We start from the raw sequence: 20,774 nt of genomic DNA on the forward strand, positions 1-20,774 counted from the left end.
CAAGTGTAACTTTAGCGCCCTTGTGGCCAAGATGGAGTCTGCTCTGCAGGCAGCTCTAGCCAAGAAAAGGCACGTGAAGGAACACAGCAGGGAAAGTCCCTTCCAGTCCAGGGGCACCTGTTCCACACGTCTTGGAGTAAACATACACACACCAGAATAATATAACGAGTATAGGAAAGGGAAATATTTATTAACAGAGGGATGAATGGAGAAAAACAACAGGGTGCAAGATAGGGGGAGTGGTTAAAACAGGGTTACATCCAACATGAGTCCCCATAGGCCCGTGGGTACCACAATATGAAAGGACGGACACGGAGCAATGCGTCTAGACCCAGAGTTCAGGAGTCCTGGGCAGAGTTCCAGTCTGACAGTGAGTCTTGGGTGCTTCTGGTTGTCTTCGGTGCCAGCGAACTTTCCCCAACAAACCCCTCCAGTGACCTCTGCTGCCGCTCTCTGCAAACAACACAGAGCAACAACCTCCTTGCTTAGCTAGCTACAGCCTCCCTCCTTACTCCCAATGCAAGGTCACAAGACCCAGAATTCATGACTGCATACAGCTCCGGGTAACAGTGATACTGGGTCCCGCTCCGATTTGTCCTTCTCAGATGATTCCTCCCTGGCAGGGTGCTCTCCTGATTCCTGTCCTGGGCATCCTGGGATGGCTGCTCTGTCCTTCCCTGGCTTCAGGCCTGTTTTTAGCTGCTTAACTATGTGAGGGTCTGCTCACTGTAGCTCTCTTGTCTGCAGCTGCAGACGCACACACCCTGTCAGTCTTCCTCTCTCCAGTGCCCCTGGAACAATCCATACTTCCTCTGCCTCAGGACAAGGATTTAAAGGGGCTGTGCTCCCCCAATCCTGTGGGGGTTACACAAGCCTTCTGAAAGAAGCAGTTTTTTGGCTAATACTCTACTGTACATGGATATGCGTGTAGTGATTTGTTCTTTGCCTGCAGCTCATGTCTTGCAGTCAGGTTAATTTAATAAAAACTGTGATGTCCTGCTTTCAGGATGGTGTTAGAAGATAATATGACATTCAGTAAAGTATTTGACTGTAAGTTCCCAGGACCATAGGCTGTTGCTTCTTGCGGAGTCATAATGTACTATTTAAAGAATATTAGCGTTTTGATTATGTCCCAGAGGGAAGAATTGCTTGGAGGGTCGTTTGCTGTCCAGGAAGGGAGCTGCTGTTTTACCATCCTGGATGGAATGTTTACATTTCCCATAGCCCTTTCTACGAAGGGCAAGGTTAAGTGCTCTTTATATCTGATTGTGAATACAGTTCTGTAATATCTCAACATGCCCTCCGTTCCTAGAGATATGTCTGACATTAATTCAGGCTTGAAATCTGATAATGGAAATGGCCAGAGTTGTCCATAATTATGACAAATGAGATTATTTTTTCCTATTAATCTAAATGATTTCTTAATGTACCTGGTCCAAAATTTTCTCAAAGGTTGAGCAGCTGTCTTTTGGTCACAACTAATTTTCTTTCTCTTCAGGAAAAAGCCTGTTGTCATGAATGTGTGTTTAACTAACTAAAAGCAATATAGGAAGTTCCCTACATAATACTTTAAAGGAAATGTTTGTTTATTTGTTACAGCAGTGGTTGGGAAGTCTGGATTTCTGAGTTCTCTTCCTGAATCTGATTCACTGTGTGGGTTTATATAGGTCATTTAATCTTTCTGTATAACTAGTATAATACTTACCTCATACAAAAATTGTTTGAAAAATGCTTTGAGATCCCTGAATAAAAGGCACTAAAAACTGTGAAATCATATAATCAGTGCATAAAAAATTAGTCTTCAAAATGTTCCGTAGAGAGCAACATTTAGCATTAAGATTGCTATGAAAGGCACAACCATATACTGTACAGTGCTAATATCTAGCACCCCAGATGACTGAGTACTCAATCTAAAGATCATCTATTACTTAAAGAGAAACAGCTCTATTCATGTTTTCAGTTATCATACTAAAATTGGATAACAGGCTTGTACATGTACAATATTGCACTGCTGTAGTAGTACTGTATGTGCTGTGTCAACATAGTCAGCTAATTTGTATATGTTAATGGTTATTTCATCATGGTGTCATTGATTTCATATACAAATACCCTTTAAGAAATACTAGTCATGACCAGTACCTACTCATATCTTCAGAAAATGTTGAATTTCCAACACTCTCAGGTAAGTGTTTTAAACAGCACTGAATCACTTTTATATCTGAAGTAAGGTACTGTTCTGGATAAATTTCATGAGGAGCTTCAAGCTCATTTTATATGCGTGAGACAATCAGATTGTAATTAGATTTTTAAATTTTTTGTTTTTAATTATTCATTATACACTCTTGTACAATAAAGATGCACTTCAGGTATTAAATAATATTTCATTGCAGTTTGTGGAGATTGGGGAAGAGGTAGTAAAAGAAACCCTATATTACTTTTTATTGTATTTTTTTCTCAAGGAAGTGGTTGAATACTATGCCAGAGCTGAAAATTCACTGGACAGCTGGAAGAAACCTTTAGTGATTGAGAAACTGAAGGTACTGCAAAATGAATGTTTGCCTGAGTATTGCAGTGATGAGGGAAATGAGGGAGTTGATGCAATTGCCTAAGTAAATATTACTTTGAGTAGTTATCTTTTAGATAATCTTGTTTCTCCTATACATATAAAATACAGTAAGCTTTTAAAAAGGAAATGCAGTTTAAAAATACATGTGGTAATAAAGCATTTCCCAAGCTTTTGAAAGCTGAGGAAAATAAAACCAATCGTGAGCCCTTACAGCCCTGCCCTATTGTGATGTTAAGATAATTGGGCCTCCACATTTACCCTAATTGTGAACTCAACTGTAAGAAGTGGGTGTAAAGTCATAAGATGTCACAATAACCCCTAACAACCAGTGCTGATGGGAAAAGGTGTAAAAGCAAGACAGATTGAATTAGTCCAAACAAAAAAGCCACTGATATAACTCAAGGACTGGGTTAAGGTTGTGCTTCATATACAAGAAATGAGGGGAACCAGAAATCAGTGTGTCAAAACAGTGTGTCAGAAAATAGTCCTAATTGGTGAACAAAATAATGAGGGGTTGGGCTGTTCCACCCAACACTCCTTTTTGGAAGAGACTTTGGGAGAAAAATTGGCTACTAGAGTGAGGTTCACCATCATGGTTGCTGCCCCCACCATCTCATGGGACCCTGGACCACCTTCATTCTAATCCTGAGAAATGTCCTGACCAGACCAGGTCAAAGAGAGGGAGATAGATCACATTGCCACCTACACTAGCCCCTGGCTAAATCCCAATCATCAGCTGCAATGTGAGACTTTGTCTCTCATCCCATCCTTCCCCTCCTATCCTTTTCCTTCCCTACATTATTTCCTCTCTTTCTTAACTCTCTCCTTTTTCCTTTTGTCTGATAAGAGTCTGTCTTAGCTGGCCAAGATTGCACATTTTGCCATATTGCTGTAAGCCTGTGACCATAAAGGCAGCTAAATGAAATGCCCTAAAAAGCCTGATGCTGGTACAGGTTTGCCAGGTCTCTGAGTGGCTGATAAGATCATGTGCTGTACCTGTATTTTTCCAGCAGTGAGGTTGCAAGTAACTCACATCTTTTCTATGTGTCTGTGTTGTTTATCTTCTTAGGAAACAGAGTTGGACTTTAATAACAACAGCTGTGACAGTCCCAGCCCATCTCAACTAACTTCTCTTTTCCTCCCCAAAAAAAGTTATTAGTATCTTAAAAATTGTCAAACAAGGGTTATTTTTTCCTTTAAAGACAATTTCCAGCTAAAGGAAAGGGAAATAAGGATAGTTTTTTAAACAAAAGCTTTTCTTTACATTCCAAATGCTTTAACTATTTTCCTCTCTTTTCTGTATCTTTAATAAAATGTTAAAAAGGATTTTTAATGGTGTGTTTGCCAGAGTATGAAGCAGACTAAAGTGTCTGTATACGAACCCTCATTTAAGGTTATGCTTAGCCCATGTATTCCCTCTAACATTTTTACATGCCTTACACAGTATGAGTGGAATCTCAGAGCAGATTTTGTCAATCTTCATACTGGTAGTTCTTCTCCTTTCTTACATGCTTTGAGCAGTGCAATAGTTAACACTGACATTTAAAGTATAATCATGTGCGCAAGTTAGCACATGTGGAAATGAATGGGGAAGTACACAGCTCTTAGCGCTGCTATTCCAGGGTAATTACAGACATGATTACATCAGTTACGGTTGGGTCACATTTTCAAGTCTATTCACAACCCTAACTGCTAGAAACTTCAAAAAATAGAAGTGAGACTGGGGAAAAAAGTAGGCGGCCTATTTGAGCCATTGTCTTCCTTCCTTCTCCAGCACAAAGGCTGTCGTCCACACACACACACACACTTTGGATAATGCTGTGCTTATCTTTGAAACTGTGTTCATTGTTATGTTGACATGAGCAAAACTAGCATCACACATTGCTGATCTGTATTCCAGTTCTCTATTTTTAACAAAGCTGAAATAAAGTATTCACAGTGTCTTCAGAGGGCATCCTGCTCCCAGGAGAAGAGAGACCCTGCTACACTCCATATATAGAGAGCGATCCTTTCTTTAGTTGTCCAGGGATTGGCGCATACTGTCACAAAACAGCATAATACTATACAGTGGGTGATGTGTACTGAAACAATTGACCATCCCCGCATTCAAATGGCAGAGATTTCAAAAGCACAAAAGGAAAACAAAATACTACTGTGCAAATCAGACCACACACATGCATGCGCACACAGTGAGTTATCACCATTCTAGCTGGAATACTTAATGGAGCAGGCAGATTTTTAACAGTTGTGCTTTTGAAGGAGTGGGTGGAAGCTTGGCATATGCTAACTGGGTTATTCCGGGTTTATGTGTCTGTGTGGAAGAAGACCTGGAGTTCAGGAGTAGGTGAAGGAAACAAAGAAAGAAGGAGCGTGTGTATTTGAGACATTGAGAGAGATGTAAAAATGGGAAAAGTTAGGGAGAGCTTGAGTGTGAGGGGGGAGTCTGAATGTTATGCCAAAAAATGGAATATATTATAGAGAAACAAAAAAGGAGAGCTGTAGTTGGGACAGTAAGATTGACTGCAGGGAGGAGAGCAGGGTAATAAATCATAATGTAACTCCAGAATAAAGGTTCATTGTATGTTGGTCTTATTGTTTCTGACAGGAAGTGGCCAAAGCAGAGGGTCTGTGGAACCTTTTCCTGCCAGCCATCAGTGGTCTCAGTCAGATTGACTATGCATTAATTGCAGAGGAGACAGGAAAATGCTTCTTTGCCCCAGAAATTTTCAATTGTCATGCACCAGGTTAGCAACCCCCCCATTCCTTAGTCATAGTGCTGTGAACCTTAAAAAGATGAACATTTTATACTGTATGAACTGTTTATTGCAAATAAAAACATTCTGATTTCTCCCAGACACTGGAAACATGGAGGTCCTGCATTTGTATGGGTCTGAAGAGCAAAAGAAACAGTGGCTTGAGCCCCTCCTTCAAGGGAAAATTAGTTCTTGCTTCTGCATGACAGGTAAATTTTTCTGCAGTTGAAAACTGGACCCCTATCAGGCACATTTCACAGTGGTGCAGAGAGGTGTGAAAACACAAGCTGTTATGTGTTAATGCTTTTGACTTTCTGCCATTGCTTTGAACCTGTCTACGATTAGTGGCCACAGGATCTCATTCTGCAAGATGCTAAGACCCTTAAGGCTATGTCTACACTAGAGACCTTCCAGCAGCACAGCTGTCCTGATGCAGCTGCGTTGCTGTAAGATCTCTTGTGTAGCCGCTCTCCCATTGGCACAATTAAAACACCCCCAGCAAGCGGAGGTAGCTATGGCGGCAAGAGAGCTAGCACTGTACACGCTATCACTTATGCCGCTCAGGGGATGTTTTTTTCACACCCCTAAGCCACGTAAGTGTTGCTGACATAAGTGGTAGTGTAGACATGGCCTTGCTCCCCATGTCGTCATTTCCCATAGTTATGATTAATAATAAGCTATTTGCTATAAGAATATTTTCATTCTTGCTTTTTTATTAATAACCAAACAAAATTACTATGCAAACAGAACATACAGTAAACTTACCCTCCTTGGTAAAGTGCATTGAGATCGCTGACGAAACATTGTAAATATGCTAAGTATTATATACAACTTTAGCAGCTAATAATGCTTGTGTAATATTTCAAACAGTCCATCTGCAAATATTTCATATGTTTGTGAAGTGTATATGTAGAAAATCACCACCAAAACATGTGATGTACTTCCTGTATAGCAATTGCTGTTCATTCCTTTTGGGTTTACATTGTACATTATGGCCAAAATTTTCAAACCCGGGTGTCTGATATTATCCTCCCAGTGAAAGCTGCTGGTGATCAGGACATCTCTGGAAAAACTGGCACTTTTCATATAGAAGAGTAACTTTAGGCACCCAAGTTTAAAAATTTTGGTCTACAGGTTTAGGATCAAATCCTGCAAATCAGCAGGAGTTTAGAGAACTCTGCATCTTGCAGGATAGGAACCTTATCTTGTAGAATATCTCTTAATGCTGTGTTCCCAAAGGAGAAGAGGTGTTTTCACCTAAGAGTGGAAAGGAAATCGAGTACTAATGAGGCAGACTGATGAAGGGAGGTTGTTCCAAAAAGCAGAAGCTGCAAAGGAAAGGCTGTCACTCTATCAGTGATAACATGCTGTGAAGAGCTCTGAGGTGGCTGGTGTTAGGAGGATGTAGAAAGAGCGAAGGACCCATATTCTATCCCCTGCACTACCCTTTGGTAGTGCAGAGGGACCAGAAAGTGTCTGTGTCTCACCAGCTGAGAATTCCTTTGGCATGAGGGGATCCTCAGATGGCCTAGACCTTATACAATCCTCCCACTCTGCCCTACAATAGGATTTGCACTTACCAATTGATCCTATGACCAGCTTGAGAATCAAGGAGCCTTAACTGGCTCCCTGACAGTACCCTGCCTCCAGCAGAAACTGGAGTGAGCAGAAAACCTGGGCCAGGGTCCGTGGGATAAACCGGAGCAAGTCCATGCAGGGTTTTAAAACAAAAAATCTGAATGGCTCTTGAAATTAATAACTATCCAGAGCCCTAAAGTTCTTCAGACATAGAATGAGACAGCTTCATGTCCCAAAGGCTTTACAGTTAAATAGACAAATGTTATAACTAAAGCTCTAACAACTGTAAGCCATATTTTCATAGTGAACATGAAAATTGTGTTTTCAAAGCAAACAATAGCGTATGATTGTATAAGAAAACCTAAAGTTAATTGTAACCCGCTCCCACAATATATGAATACTGGATCTAACTGCAGTGCCACTGTACATGCTCATAAATGTGTTTTGTACAGAGCCTGATGTTGCTTCGAGTGATGCCACCAACATGGCATGCAGCATTCAGCAAGATGGAGATAGCTATGTAATCAATGGCAAGAAATGGTGGGTCAGTGGTAAGTACAAAGCTCAGCTAGAACAGTGAATATAGGCTTAAGTTCCTTCTAAACATGGTGAAACAAAAATAATTTGTGTTCCAGTTCTGAGAGGTTCAAGTATCTCTTTAGTGCCCAAGGTGCTGGATTATAAAACAGTGGGGAAAGTGATATTCAAGCTTGTTTTTAAGTCATGAAGTCCAAGCCATAATTCTGGTAAGGAAGTGTGCTTTTTATTTATTTATTTGTTTGTTTGTTTATTTTAAAAACTCTCTAAGTTAGCTACTAGGAATAACACTGTTTAATTTCATAACACCAACACATCTGGTTTTAGCAGATCACCGGTAAAACTGACTGGCAAGATTGTACTGCAGCAGCTCTGTCAATGATCTTCTCTTGGTGAATAATGGTCTCCCTGCACTGGGGGGCCACAAAGCAGGCCTTTCATCTTTCCCCTACCCACCTATCTGTCTTCCTTCCCTCGGGAGCCTAATCTGTTTCCTGCTCTAGCTTCCTCATTTTTTGTGTTTTCCTTTCTTCCTAGGGCAGGGAGCTTATGTTGTGACCAAATGACCACCTACCTTGCCTTGTGCTCACAGGGATGAAGTCACAGGATTTGCTGGCTGATTAGCCACTTTCCTTAATTCAGGGGGCCTGCATTCATTACCTTATTTTCTGCCTCAGCTATATATGCATGTGTCTTGAGATTGCTGTAATGTGGGGTGCATAGCCAATTAGATCCACCTTTGTTATCAAAATCATCCTTGCAGTGAAACTCAGACTGCAGAAAGCAGAAGGAAACTGAGTATTCTTTAAACATTTAAATGTAGCAATTATAGCAACAATTTAAAAAATTGTCTACCTTCTGGTTATCACAGGCCAGTACAGAATCTCATTAATTCCTTCCTTAAGGACCATAACTAATATCCACTTTTGGTTCCTCCACTTCACTATTGAGTGTAAATATTACTATTGAGTAATATTTGAGTATAAATAGAGTATAAATATGCTCTCTTGCTTCAGCCAATTATTTATTCTCGGTGAGCTAAATCTACAAAGATTGATGCCTGGCTGCACCTGCAAAATATCCAAAGAGGCATGCAATACATTTACATATCAAAACTGATTTTTTATTATACATTATAGGGCTACATGTTCAAAATTAGGTTATAAGTGCCATCTACAAAATGTAAGACATTTTCATTGCTGATTGTTACATCAGTTTCCAAAGCATTTTATAGAGGTCACAGGAAATATGAATTGCCTTGCAGGAAAGGACCAAAATGAGGCACTGAGTAATCTCTAGAGCCCTGCACGGATACAAAGATGTGGATCCACATCCAATCCGCATCTGCAAGAATCACTTTGTATCTGACCCATGATCTGTACTCCGTCTTTTATCTGTATCCACACCGCACCGGCAGTTGCATGGTATCTTCGCAGTTCCTACCCCCAGAGGTAATAGATCAAGACTGGCAGCAAAATCCCCCATGCTCCTATCACCCGGAGTTTATTAGCTGCCTCCTGCTCCAACTGACTTGATAGGGCAATGAAGACAAGAGAGGTTTCCTAAATTGCTTGGCAGCTTAAATTGCAGCGATAGGAGCATGGAGGATTTTGCTGCTTGTTTGGATCTATCACCTCCCATTTCTCTGTATATGGAGGGAGGGAGAGAGGGAAGATAGTTTATGAGGCTGCTTTGCCGCCTTCCAGATCCTATGAACTGCAGACAGCTGCTTTCCCGCCTTTGAGATCCTATATTTAGAGCCCTGCATGGATACAAAATTTGTATCCGCATCCAATCTGTGATTCACAAAAATGGTCTGCGGATATCCGTGGATTTGTAGGGCTCTAGTAATCTCCTCACATGAATATGGACTTAAAACCTACGATCTGGCATGTGCCTATAATAGGAAATAGGACTCATTGGAATCTAATGCAAGCAGAATATAATTAAAAGGTGTTCTGTGTTACAGAAAAGGAGTTCTTTTAAACACGCCACACATTTGGAAACATAAAACATTGCACCATAACTTGCTATTAACTGCTGCCTCTGTGAAACACCAGAGATGAACTATTTCCTCAGCTCAAGCCTCACAGGCCATTTGTGAAGTGACAGATGAGGAAAAACAGAATTACAATTTCAGGCAAACATTTGAAATCAATAAGACAACCTGAAATGGTTTTGAGAAGCACCTCTGGAAGGTTTCATTTTAAAGGATTGAAGATTATTAACTCAGGGGTACAAATTCAATGACAATTTGTTGGTGGTTTGTTTTTTCCTTTTTACATGTTAAGTATATTTGTGGTGCGATTAGCACAATGGTATGTAGTCCATTCATTCCTCATCTATTTAATGGCCTAGCAGAGTGTCTCTTTAAATCCTGCTTTTTTCAATTTTTCAAGCTGAACTCCGTTTCTGTTGTTTCCATTACCTTTATTATATAGTTTTTGGTCTTATTCTATTTTGAACTGCTTTGCAATATCTTGGTTTGTTCATGTGTCAGAACATCACTTCAGATTTGACTTGCAGACTAACATAGATGTTTAAGTTACATCAAAGAGGAAATAGCCCTCGGATGCATTACAATTGTTCCCTTCTGTTACACAGGTAGTGAGGGTGCTAAAGCTGCTATATGGTAAAGCTACTTGTTTCTTGTACGTCGCCTTCACAATTCATAGAAATCTCTTCAGCTGGTATATTGTGACTTCTCCTCCAATATCCAAAATTTTTTGCTATTTTAATAATGTGCGTTTTAAAAGAGTCTCCCATAAAGACATACAAGATTGGATTCAGGCAGCTGTGAAACAAGGCTATACTCTTAGTTATCTGGAGAGCAACATCTATGGTTTTACTCAGGTCGCAGTCTGTAATCAGCAAGTAGATGACATCTATGGCTCGCCAGAACTTGACTACATTGTAAGGTAGTTGAGTGACAATGAAAACAGCCACTACTGTCAGCAGAACCTTGAGGGGCCTAGATTTTTGAATGTTTGGAGACCGAAAGAGAGCTCTGGCAGTAGCTGAGTAGCAGGTCAGCATGACAAGGAAGGGTAACACGAACACTAGCGTAATTTCCATGATTTGAACGGTTACTTGAAGTTTCCTTAGGTCCGTTGGAAATACAGGAAAGCATCCATACCGGTCACTGTTTTTCTTGACTGTGTTAAAAATCAGTTCAGGGCTGCTCAGCAAAATGGCAGCCAACCAGACAGAGACACAGGTTACACTGCATTGCTTTCCACCTCTTTGGTGTCTTTGGGGTTTGGAAATGGCATTGTATCTATCCACACTGATACAGGCCAGAAACTGCATGCCAGAGCTGAAGTTCATGGTGTATAAAGCAGAAGTGAGCTTGCACATGACATTTCCAAGCACCCATCCATGGACTGCGTTTGCAGCCCAGAAAGGCAGAGTGAATAGCAGTAATAGATCAGCAATTGCCAAGTTCATGATATAAACATCTGTCTTAGTCTTTGGTTTCTTGCAGTAGGCATAGATTGCCACCACTAATGAATTTCCCGCAATTCCCACAACAAAAGCCAGTGAATAAAACACAGGAAGAAACAATTTAGTGAAATTTCTCACCTCCTTTTTTTCACAAAGCATTTCATACTGAGTATAATCATAGGTGAAGTTTGATTCACCATTGTCCTCATAATAGTCCATTGAGGTGTTTTCACCCCACCCCATGGCAAAAGCTACAAGACAAAAAACAAATCCATGTTGATTACATGTTTAAAGATTGTCAGTGGGCCCTAGAACCCAGGTTAGGGTTTGTATAAGGGTCTAAACTAAATACAAATAAAAACTAATACTATGAATACATTTGAAAATAGTAAGATACTATCCCAAACACAAAGTGCATCTACAGTTCCTCAGGCCAGGGGCTGTGTCTTCCTATCTGTTTATGCAGAAGGAAAGCTAACTGTTTAAAACTGAAAGCCAGACATTGCTAAGGTGTACCTGCTGTTGTATATTTGTGTGGGGCGGGAGGGGCTGCTTAAAAACTGGAGCAGAATTCCTCAGTATGGCCTCAGTTCTCATTATATTGAGTTGATTGGTGCTCTGCATGAATGCAAGGTCCACCTACATGGAACTGTTTGCAGGATCAAGGCCCGGTGATACTTTGAATAAGTCTCCACAGCAAAAGCTAGGTTCCGTGAGCTAGCTTGAATCCAGCTAATGCACATAACAGTGAAGACAGCGTAGTGCAGGCTTCAGAACAGGCTTGCAAGCAGAGTACGTATGCAGGGCTGTTGTTACCTGTGCCAGCTGTATTCAAGCTTGCTTGGGTAGGCTAGCCATTGCACAGATTTTGCTGTAGAGACATACCCTCTGAGGCAGTCTCTCTACACTACGCAGTTTTGTCAACGAAACAGGGGAGGTGTACACACTGAAATGCTCCTCCCGCCGATGTAACTCTCCAGCTATGCTGACAAAATAAAATCACCTCTACAAGAGGAGGTGGTCTTATATCGGTGTAGTTAGGGAGACACGGTGTCACTGTGGACACTGCGTCGGCTGTTATTCTTGTCAATTTCACAGCTCTGCTCCCCAGCTGGGAGGAGAAGCCTGGGCTGCTGGACCTTACTGGGGGCTGGGAATCTTAAGCTGTCTTGTCAATTTCACTAGGGAGTGAGCGGGGGGGCCAAGAAGTCAGGGTAGCTGGACCCCACTCCCTGGGGGCGAGAAGCCCCAAGTGGCTTCCCCCGCTCCCAAAGGGGAACAGGGAGCCGAGGGTGGGGGCAGTTGTGCTCCTGGCAGGCAGCTGCCAGCAGAGCTGAGAGACCGGGCTCTCAGCTCCCCACACTGCCCCTCACAGATCACTGGAAGCGCTCCTGGTGAGGATGCGCACTGACTCAAGGAGAGTTGATTAACATACGCTACGCTACAAAGATAAGTCAGCCTAAGTGTAGTGTAGCACTTAGTCCTGAGGGAAGACGGGAAGCCAAGCCACCTATTCATTTTCCCAATATGCTATGCAGACAATTTTGTATCTAGTGAGAATTTTTAAAGATCCGCCAAATAGTTCAAAATCAAAAACTTCAGCAAGTTTCCAAGAGTTATACTGACAGATTTACTTAATCATTAAGTACAAGAACATGCTGTAAACAGTCTGACTCTTATTGCCCTTTAATCCTGAAATTTAGGCAATCCCATCTCCAGTCTGCGTCTTGTAGACAAAATCACTTATTACATTATTTCCTATATCCTATTCCCGGTTTCTATACTATGCAGAATTACTAATTTGCTGAAATTCCATCTAATGTAAATAGAGACGGAGAGATCCTGTAATGGTCCATTATCTGCAAATAAACTGGACAAATGCTAGTCAAGAGCAGTAATTTTGCTGAATAGTGAAAATGTATGTTCTCTGTTACAATGTTTCAGAATATTACAGTGTTAAAGTTACTGAAAACAGATGCTAAATTGATGCTCTGTCTGGAGCTGCTAGTGGGCTTTTTGAAACTAGAAAAAACACAAAACTTTTGGCTATCATTAAAGGATTCTGCCAAATCCTTACACAGAATATTTATCTGAAAATCTTTTTAAAATGTCCTCTTTCTACAAATAGAAGTTAAACTGCTATTAATTTCATGTGCAGAAGTGTGAGTGTGTGGTTAATCAAACCGGAAACTTTAATTTAAAAACAAATAATTGAGAAATGTTAACATTTTAATTTGATACTTATATCCAAAAATTGTTTCCTTGCCTGGTAATGAAACTGCTCTCAAATTAATGAATGACGGCAGGTTAATACTGAAATTTGGTTTTCTTTTTAATCCTTAACTTCGTTGTGGAATTTTTCAACCAACTTTTCAACATATTTCCTATTCTAGACTTCATATGAGAATTAGTTTTTCTTTATATAAGTCTGTCATCTGGCATTACTGCATAGTGAAGTATACAGTATAAAAGATAAAGGGATTCTATTCATTTTTAATTTTGTTTGGCAAGGTACACTGATATATACCACTGGTAGTTTCTATCAGTAAGATGTTTCAACAACAATAATATTTTTGCAGTTACGTAGCACGTTCATTGGAAGAATTAAAAGGTAGGAATTAGAATTCCTATTTTACCAAAAAGGAAATGGAAGTACAGGAGATTAAGGCACTTGCCCAAGAATTAGCAAATTAGAAATAGAATCTAGGTCTCCTGATTCCATGCTCTAAACATCTGTGCTCATTCCCTGCTCATCTGGAAATGATTAATCTAAGAGGAGTATTATTAGATTTATTTAAGGGCTAATAAAAAGGGAACTTAACAGTTTCAGAAAAACTCACACAGACAATTTTTGTTAATGCATCATAAAGCGGGGGGCATATTTAGATAGCAGATATAGTTTTGGCTAAGCTGAATTCTGTATTAAACAATTGCCTGCCACTGCACAGTGGCTATTTCCCCCTAAAACTAATATTTCTTATACTTGAGCAACATTCCTATTCATGGATATGCAATGTTTCTAGTATGAATACTAATATACATATTTGCACATCTTATAAAAATGATTTCAGAAGTTACCTTTTTGGTATGAATTCCGTATTACTCTGTGGATGTGGGTAGGTACGGAGTTATGTGCACACCACTATGATTAAAAGTGCACAGTGAGAAATGTACAGATTTTTCTTTTTCCCCTCCTTTTCCTGGAACTGACATTATTGCACCACATGTGCACAAATCTGTCACTAATTAATGAATGTGAGTTTCCAGAATTGGAGATGATTACTTACACTCTGTAAAACAAACTTCAGTAACATCCACTAAGAGCTAACTCTCCAGCCCGTCTAGCTACAAATAGGCTCAGTATTAAACTTAGTGTACAGCTCAATAAATAAGAGAATTTAAAAAGAGAGAACTGACCTGTTTTGTCAGCAGGCTGGGAGCAGAAGCTGAAGTTTAGAAGTTCCACAGTGGAATGGTCAGTTATAGTGTGACTCACCCTTATAATTTTCATACTCTTTCCTGCACCACACCCTTAGAGTGAACCCAACTGTACTTTCATTTTAATTTTCCTATAAAACTCCGGCTTTCCTGGAAATCAGTTATCACGTGAGTGTGAGTAACATGTTTGCTTATTTTGTGTTTGTTTAAATCAGAAGAGCAGAGTTCTCTGGAGAATCAGCTAGTGGCATTCAACTCTTGTTTAGGTATGATTATTTAAAAGGGATAGGTAAACATTTGAATCTTTTCTATGATACACTAGAATAACATTTTTATTTTTGACACATCCCCTCCATGATAACTTTGTACAAAATTAAAACAAGCTTAACTCCTCACCCTCTTAAAATATGAAAGAAATAAAAACAGAGGGGTCCCTTAGAGAAGGAAACCCCCCAAAAAGGAACAGTAGGGCCCCTATGCCTTAACAATGTCAGTGCTATGCCTTATATGGCTATCTGTACAATATTTCAGATACAAAGGTGAATGCTTTCAATGGGTCCCTGCCTTCCACAGTTTATTAAGGAATAGATAGTGTGGGATGCTTTATTGGTTCTTTCAGTTTGGCCATGTGCAAGATCGAAGAAAGCCAGGAAGGCAAATAGTGGAAAAGCCAGAGAGATGTTATCTATCAGGGACTGAGAAGCAGATCTAATGCCCAAAGAAAGAACTCCCAGCAACTAATGGGCAATGAATCAGGCCCTGAATGAGGCTGGAGCATTATTATTATTTAATTATTTCTACAGGGTCTGAAATGACGTGGGCAGTTTCCAGAAGAATAAACTGACAATGTTTCTGCCCAGAAGTGTTTATAATGTAATTTAATTTGTGACCCTACAGATAACGTGTCAGTTAACAATAGTGGGAAAGAGAGAAAGGCAGCTTTATTCTGTTAGGGGGTTATGTGCAGTGTTTTGATTGTCGACACTGTGGCAGAGTGTATTTTCAAGAATTTACCAAACAAAAGGGTCTCTTCCAGAATAGCTCATCTAGCCAACCTCAAGACACTGATGCTGCTCTTCTGTGCATATAGAACATCAGCAGCCTCCCACATACTTCCAAATTTTATTCTGCCTGTCATTTTGTGTCCTCTAGCAGTTTAATATCTTATCGTAAATGGCCTGCAGGATGCCAGACAGATAAAGAGGAAAGCAGTCAGGGCTTTGGTTTTTGGTACAATGGATAATTAGTAGCACCTGCCATAGACCTTGTCTACACTAGCACTCATGCTGGCAAAACCTTTTCCTTCAGGGGTGTGAAAAAAGACCCCTTGAGTGACAAATTTTCCTGACATAAGCGCTTGTGTGGACAGCACTATGTCAGCGGGAGATGCTCTCCCACTGACATAGCTACCCCGATTTTTTAGGTGGTTTTATTATGTCAGCGGGAGAGCTCTCTCCAGTCAGCATAACTTGGCTACACAAGTGCTCATGCTGGCAAAATATATGTCGCTCAGGGGTGTGTTTTTTCACATATTCTGCCTGTGCTTAAATCAGTGTGATGTGTGCAGGTTCCATTTTACAAAATGGAAGGATAGGACCAGGTGTAGCAAACATTGTTTCAAGTTGTTTTGGTCTGAGGAGGGGAGTGGAATTTCCAGACTACCGAGGGAGTTCTGCTGTAATACACACTGCAAGTCTGTAGTGCCTTTCATCTGAGAGAGCAAAGCATTTCACTCACATTGTCTAAGGAGGAGGAGATTTTTTAAAGGCACTTAGGTGCCTAACTCCTATTGACGTTCAAGACAACCACTTCTGAAAAGGAATGCCATTGTTTAAGGGTCTGATCCAAATCCCATCGAAATCATGGAGAGTGTCTTGAATCAGCTCGTAAGAGTGCACACAATGCTACACAACCACGTTAGGACTGGGAAAAAACTACCGCATCCATTTGAAACTGCAAGGAGAAAAGAGCAAAGAGAGTTGGCATTTAGCTAAGATGGTGTGGTTAGCAATGTTATTGGCTGGGGGACAGACTCTGGAAATATATTAATTTAACAAACTATGCATATGCTTTCCCAAAATGTAGAAGCTGAAGTTTCACAGCGCTTAAACTCTTCAGACCTAGCTTTGGAAGACATGGGATAAGACCCCTTTCCCAGACAGGATAAGGAAAGTATAGTACCATGGCAGCATAGTCTAATATAACCCTTAGGTTTTAAAAAGTAGTAGGGCCCTTGTAATAAATAAGGGAATGGGGCCCTTGTAAGGAGTGGAATGAACTGTAAAATGAATTTTGGTTAGCTTAGTGAGCATGATGGGATGGTTTTAACTAAGCCCCATTTATTCATTTTTCAAGATACATAAGAAGTGCCCACGCAGAGCTCTTGTTACTGCATCCAGCAGCCACTCCTTGCCTCTAATCCAAAACATAACCAGTCACAGTAAATCCATCCCAAACAGCACTCCATCCCCCATAATATGCTCCATACTCCCTAAACACCTGGGTGAAGAGTTCAGCCTTGTAGCATGACCTAAAGATTAACAAATGTGGGCTTTGTTGAAGCAGGAGGTGAAAAGAACAGGTCCCAGCGTTCAGGACCCCTCGATGAGAACTCCTCAAGAACAGTTCACTCACTTACCCTGACAGACCTCCAGCTCAGATGCATCTGCCGATTCCACATGGTAGGATGGCACAGGGAAGGAGCTTCTCTCTCAAACAGGAAAATCACAAGGCAGGATAAATCAAAACCAACACCTTAAGCTCTACCTGAAAATCAGTAGACAGTCAGTACAGTTCACAGAGCACTGAGGGCATCTATTTGGGGCAGCAAATGCCATTTAATAAGGGAGCTGCCACAATCCGCACCAGTTTCAGTTTTGGGGTTGAATTACAGGTGATCAAAAACTCCCCCCTCCTCCCCCCCCCAACATCGGGTTAGTACACCACTTTTTTGTTTGTTTTCTTTACGATAGAAGATGACCCCAGAGATGAGGTGGTGTTTTTTCTGTTCTTAATTTTACCCCTCTTGATTTCCTTTACCTTAGAAAGATCAGAAATGCAAGCCTGCTTTCTCCTGGTTTTGCTGGTGGGGCCACTGAGACATGTTTAGTGTGAGCTCTAACACCTGAACTGGAAAGGGGTACTGAAACTTTACAACGGCTTCGTTTTTGTAAAATGGGGATTGGCCATTGAAGTTCAAGAGGTGTATAGAGTTTAAGGAGTCAGACTAAAAATCCTTCTCCTCCTAAATGCTTAACTTTCATTCTCTTGACTCTTGGGGTGTTATCACCTCTCAGTGTGAAAAAACAAGCAGGTTTAGTTTGTTTAAAAACAAAAACAAAAACAAAAAAACTTTCTGGCCTCCTTTATATATCGTGAAGAAGCAAAAGAAGGCACAAGCCCAGTGTGTTAGTTTCTTTGCAGACCTCCCATAAAAGGTAGGAACCAGATCAAGTATATTGCAATAATCTACTCTTGAGATGATGTAGGCACAGATCACAATAGCAAAGCTCATAACTGAAGGAAACTGTCAAAGTCATAGCAAGATGAAGATTAGGGGTAGGGGACGGAACCTTTCCTAAAACTAAGAGCAATCAGGGATCCAGCGCCACCCCTAGATTGCAAGGTCTAGCTACCTATGATTGGCAACCACTCTCAGGAACAACAGAATAATTCTCATTGTGTCTGACTGCTTCTCCTGCCTCCAACCCTCGATCACAGCCTAGCCAGCATTACCTCATTCTTATCCGGATTGAATTTCAACCACTTAGTTTTCATCCAGGCTCCAATCTGCCCCAAACAGTGAATCAGACATTCAACAGCAGTGGCTGGGTGGGATGAGATAAAAATATAGAGCTGGGTATCAACAGTTTATCGAAAGCACTGCAGCCCATGCTTCGTTACTAACCCTCTTAGTGGCCCTGCATACATATTGAACAAAAGGGCACACAGAGTGGAACCCAGTGAAACTCCACGTGACAGCAGTTTTAGGAGAAAGAGCTATCGCCCAGTACCACCTGCTAAGACTGTCACCCAAGAGCAGCTCTGCCCATTCTAGCTACTGCTTACAGCTATTGTCAGTAACACCTTTTCATCAATGCTTTGAAGGTAGCCAATAGATCTATAAATAGCAGCACGGACTCACAATTTTAATCAGGAGAAGGTAACCTAGAAAGTCCACAGTGCAGTCTGTGTATATTCGGGTCTGTACCTGAGCAACAAGGGTCCAGGATATTCTGGGGCAATTAAGTCCTCAGAGTTGTCTTGCTGTAACCCACTCTATAAGCTGAACCAAAAATGAAAGAGTAGACTTTGGACAATACATAACGAGATAAGTCCCAAGCTTTGGCTTCTTGAGCAAGGGTCACACAGCAGCTTCCTTAAGAGAAGCTGCCACCTACACTCTCTTGAGGGAAGAATTGCTACTCTTCATCAGCAGTGGACTCATTTAATCTCTGTTTTAACTGTCATTGAGTAAAAGTAAGTAATTATGAATATGCATTCCTTTAGTTTGGAACCACACACAGGAATTTAAAGTAGGATCACAGAAAATAGAGAGTTGACCACAATCAGCTAACATATTTTTAAACATCCTTCTCTCTCTTCTACACCTGGTGCCACATAGTGTTTAAAAACATGTGGCTAGCCAGACTTCATTTTCCAAGTCTAGACAGAGTTATAGTCTAAACATTCTGGCCATCTTCTGAAGAAAAAAAAAGACAATTAAAATTTGGCTAATACACATATTGAAATGTACTTACAATCAGCCTTCTAAGTCTGCTGTTCCCATTTGTTGAACATTGGGTTTCCTGTAATCTTACTATTAATTCCTGCCAATACAACAGTCCCAGCTTTTTTTAGGTCTGTTTTTGTTTAATAAAATGTAATAAATGCCAAATTGCCTTGTAAACAAGATTGATCTTGGTCTTTCAGAAGCACAGGAGTCTTCCTTTTATCTCTGTCTGGAGCAGTGATATCTCTCTGATGCTTATAGTTCTTTTCTAGAAAAAATTTTGTTATAAGACCTTCAGACTTTTGAGGGTGGAAAAAATGGGAAGCCGTTTTTCCTCTTGCCATCAGGAATGGAAAACTCTGCTCATGTTACGTAAGGCCAGAATAGATCGTGTTCATCTAGTCTGACTTCTGCACATTGCTGGCCACAGAATCTCGCCCACCCACTCCTGAAATAAAAACAATCTCTGGATGAGTAACTGAAGTCCTCAAATTATGATTTAAAGACTTCAAGTTACAGAAAATGCACCATTTACTCTAGTTCAAGCCAGCAAATGACCAGTGCACTTCGCTGCAGGGGAAGGCAAAAAAGGCCCATGGTCTCTGCAAGTCTGACATGGGGGAAAATTCCTTCCTGACTCCAAATATGGCAATCAGTTAAACCCTTAACATGTCAGCAAGACTTATCAGCTATCTGGTAAAGAATCCACTGTAGTAACTCAGAGCCGTCCCCATCTAGTGTCCCATCTTTGGCTGTTGGAGATATTTGCTACTAGCTGTTGCAGATGGGCTACATGCTACTATAGGCAGTCTCTTCAGACTGTCCCCTCCATATGCTTATCAAACTCAGTCTTGAAACCAGTTAGGATTTTTGCCCCTACTGCTCCCATTGAAAGGCTGTTCCAGAGCTTTACTCCTCCAATGGTTAGAAACATTTATCTAATTTCATGTCTAAACTTGTCGATGGCATTTGTTCTTGTGCCACTATTGGCTCGTAACCTAAATAACTCTCCTGCCTTGGTATTTGTCCCTCTAATTTATTTACAGATAGCAATCATATCTCCCCTCAGCCTTCTTTTGGTTAGGCTAAACAAGCAAATCTCCTTAAGTCTCCTTTCATAAGGTAGATTCTCCATTCCTCTGATCATCCTAGTAGCTCTTCACTGAACTTGTTCAAGTTTGAATTCATCTTTCTTAAAATGGGAGACCAGAATTGCACACAGTAGTCTAGATGAGATCTCACCAGTGCCTTGTATAATGATAACAACACTTCCTATCTTTGGGTATGTCTACAGTGCCGGGGCTGCGTCGGGGCCGCACAGATCGATGCAATGGCATCGATTGAGCCGGCAGAAGAGACCCAGCCAGTCGATCCTGTAAGTGCTCTCCAGTTGACACAGTGAATCCATCCCCCCGAAAAGAGTAAGGCTGCATCGACCAGAGGGTGTTTCTTGTCTATGTAGTATGGTGGAGACAGTGTAGTAAGGGAACGTTAGTAAGTTGACAGGAGACACACAAGTACGTCAGCAGTGTAGACCAGGCCTTTAATGGAAATAACTTGCCTGATGCATCCTAGGACTGCATTAGCCTTTTTCATGGCCGCATCATATTGGTGGCTCATAGATATCCTGTGATTGACCAATACACCTTGGTCTTTCTCCTCCTCTGTTGCTTCCAACTATGTCACTAGCTTATAGCAAAAATTCTTGGTGTTAGTCCCTAAGTGG

General features: G+C 40.9%; 2 protein-coding genes across 7 annotated transcripts in view; one reads left to right on the top strand and one right to left on the bottom strand.

The window, feature by feature from the left end:
- Positions 1-20,774, top strand: part of ACAD11 (acyl-CoA dehydrogenase family member 11) — a 65,428-nt gene that overhangs the window by 19,097 nt on the left and 25,557 nt on the right. For all 5 annotated transcript variants that reach the window (XM_067561772.1, XM_067561771.1, XM_067561773.1 and 2 more), the window contains 4 exons: positions 2,460-2,537; positions 5,172-5,310; positions 5,421-5,528; positions 7,350-7,448. In XM_067561772.1, coding sequence (XP_067417873.1) covers positions 2,460-2,537; positions 5,172-5,310; positions 5,421-5,528; positions 7,350-7,448 — 424 coding nt within the window. The remainder of the gene's footprint in view (positions 1-2,459; positions 2,538-5,171; positions 5,311-5,420; positions 5,529-7,349; positions 7,449-20,774) is intronic.
- Positions 7,478-14,370, bottom strand: ACKR4 (atypical chemokine receptor 4). Of its 2 annotated transcripts, none has more exons than XM_067561777.1 (2): positions 14,296-14,370; positions 7,478-11,129 (listed from the first exon to the last, which is right to left on the bottom strand). In XM_067561777.1, exon 2 carries the CDS (start codon positions 11,119-11,121, stop codon positions 10,060-10,062), a length of 1,062 nt encoding a protein of 353 aa, XP_067417878.1. In that variant the 5' UTR covers positions 11,122-11,129; positions 14,296-14,370; the 3' UTR covers positions 7,478-10,059. The 2 variants fall into 2 exon arrangements, with proteins under 2 accessions (XP_067417878.1, XP_067417879.1); XM_067561778.1 differs by lacking the exon at positions 14,296-14,370 and adding an exon at positions 13,957-14,181.

Source organism: Emydura macquarii, unplaced genomic scaffold, assembly GCF_026122565.2.
Source record: "Emydura macquarii macquarii isolate MOO-44397 ecotype Brisbane River unplaced genomic scaffold, CSIRO-AGI_Emac_v2 contig_2422, whole genome shotgun sequence".
Taxonomy (NCBI): Eukaryota; Metazoa; Chordata; order Testudines; family Chelidae; genus Emydura; species Emydura macquarii.

Excerpts from the sequence above, each read along its gene's own strand:
- ACKR4 (XM_067561777.1), bottom strand. The coding sequence starts at position 11,121 with ATGGGGTGGGGTGAAAACACCTCAATGGACTATTATGAGGACAATGGT.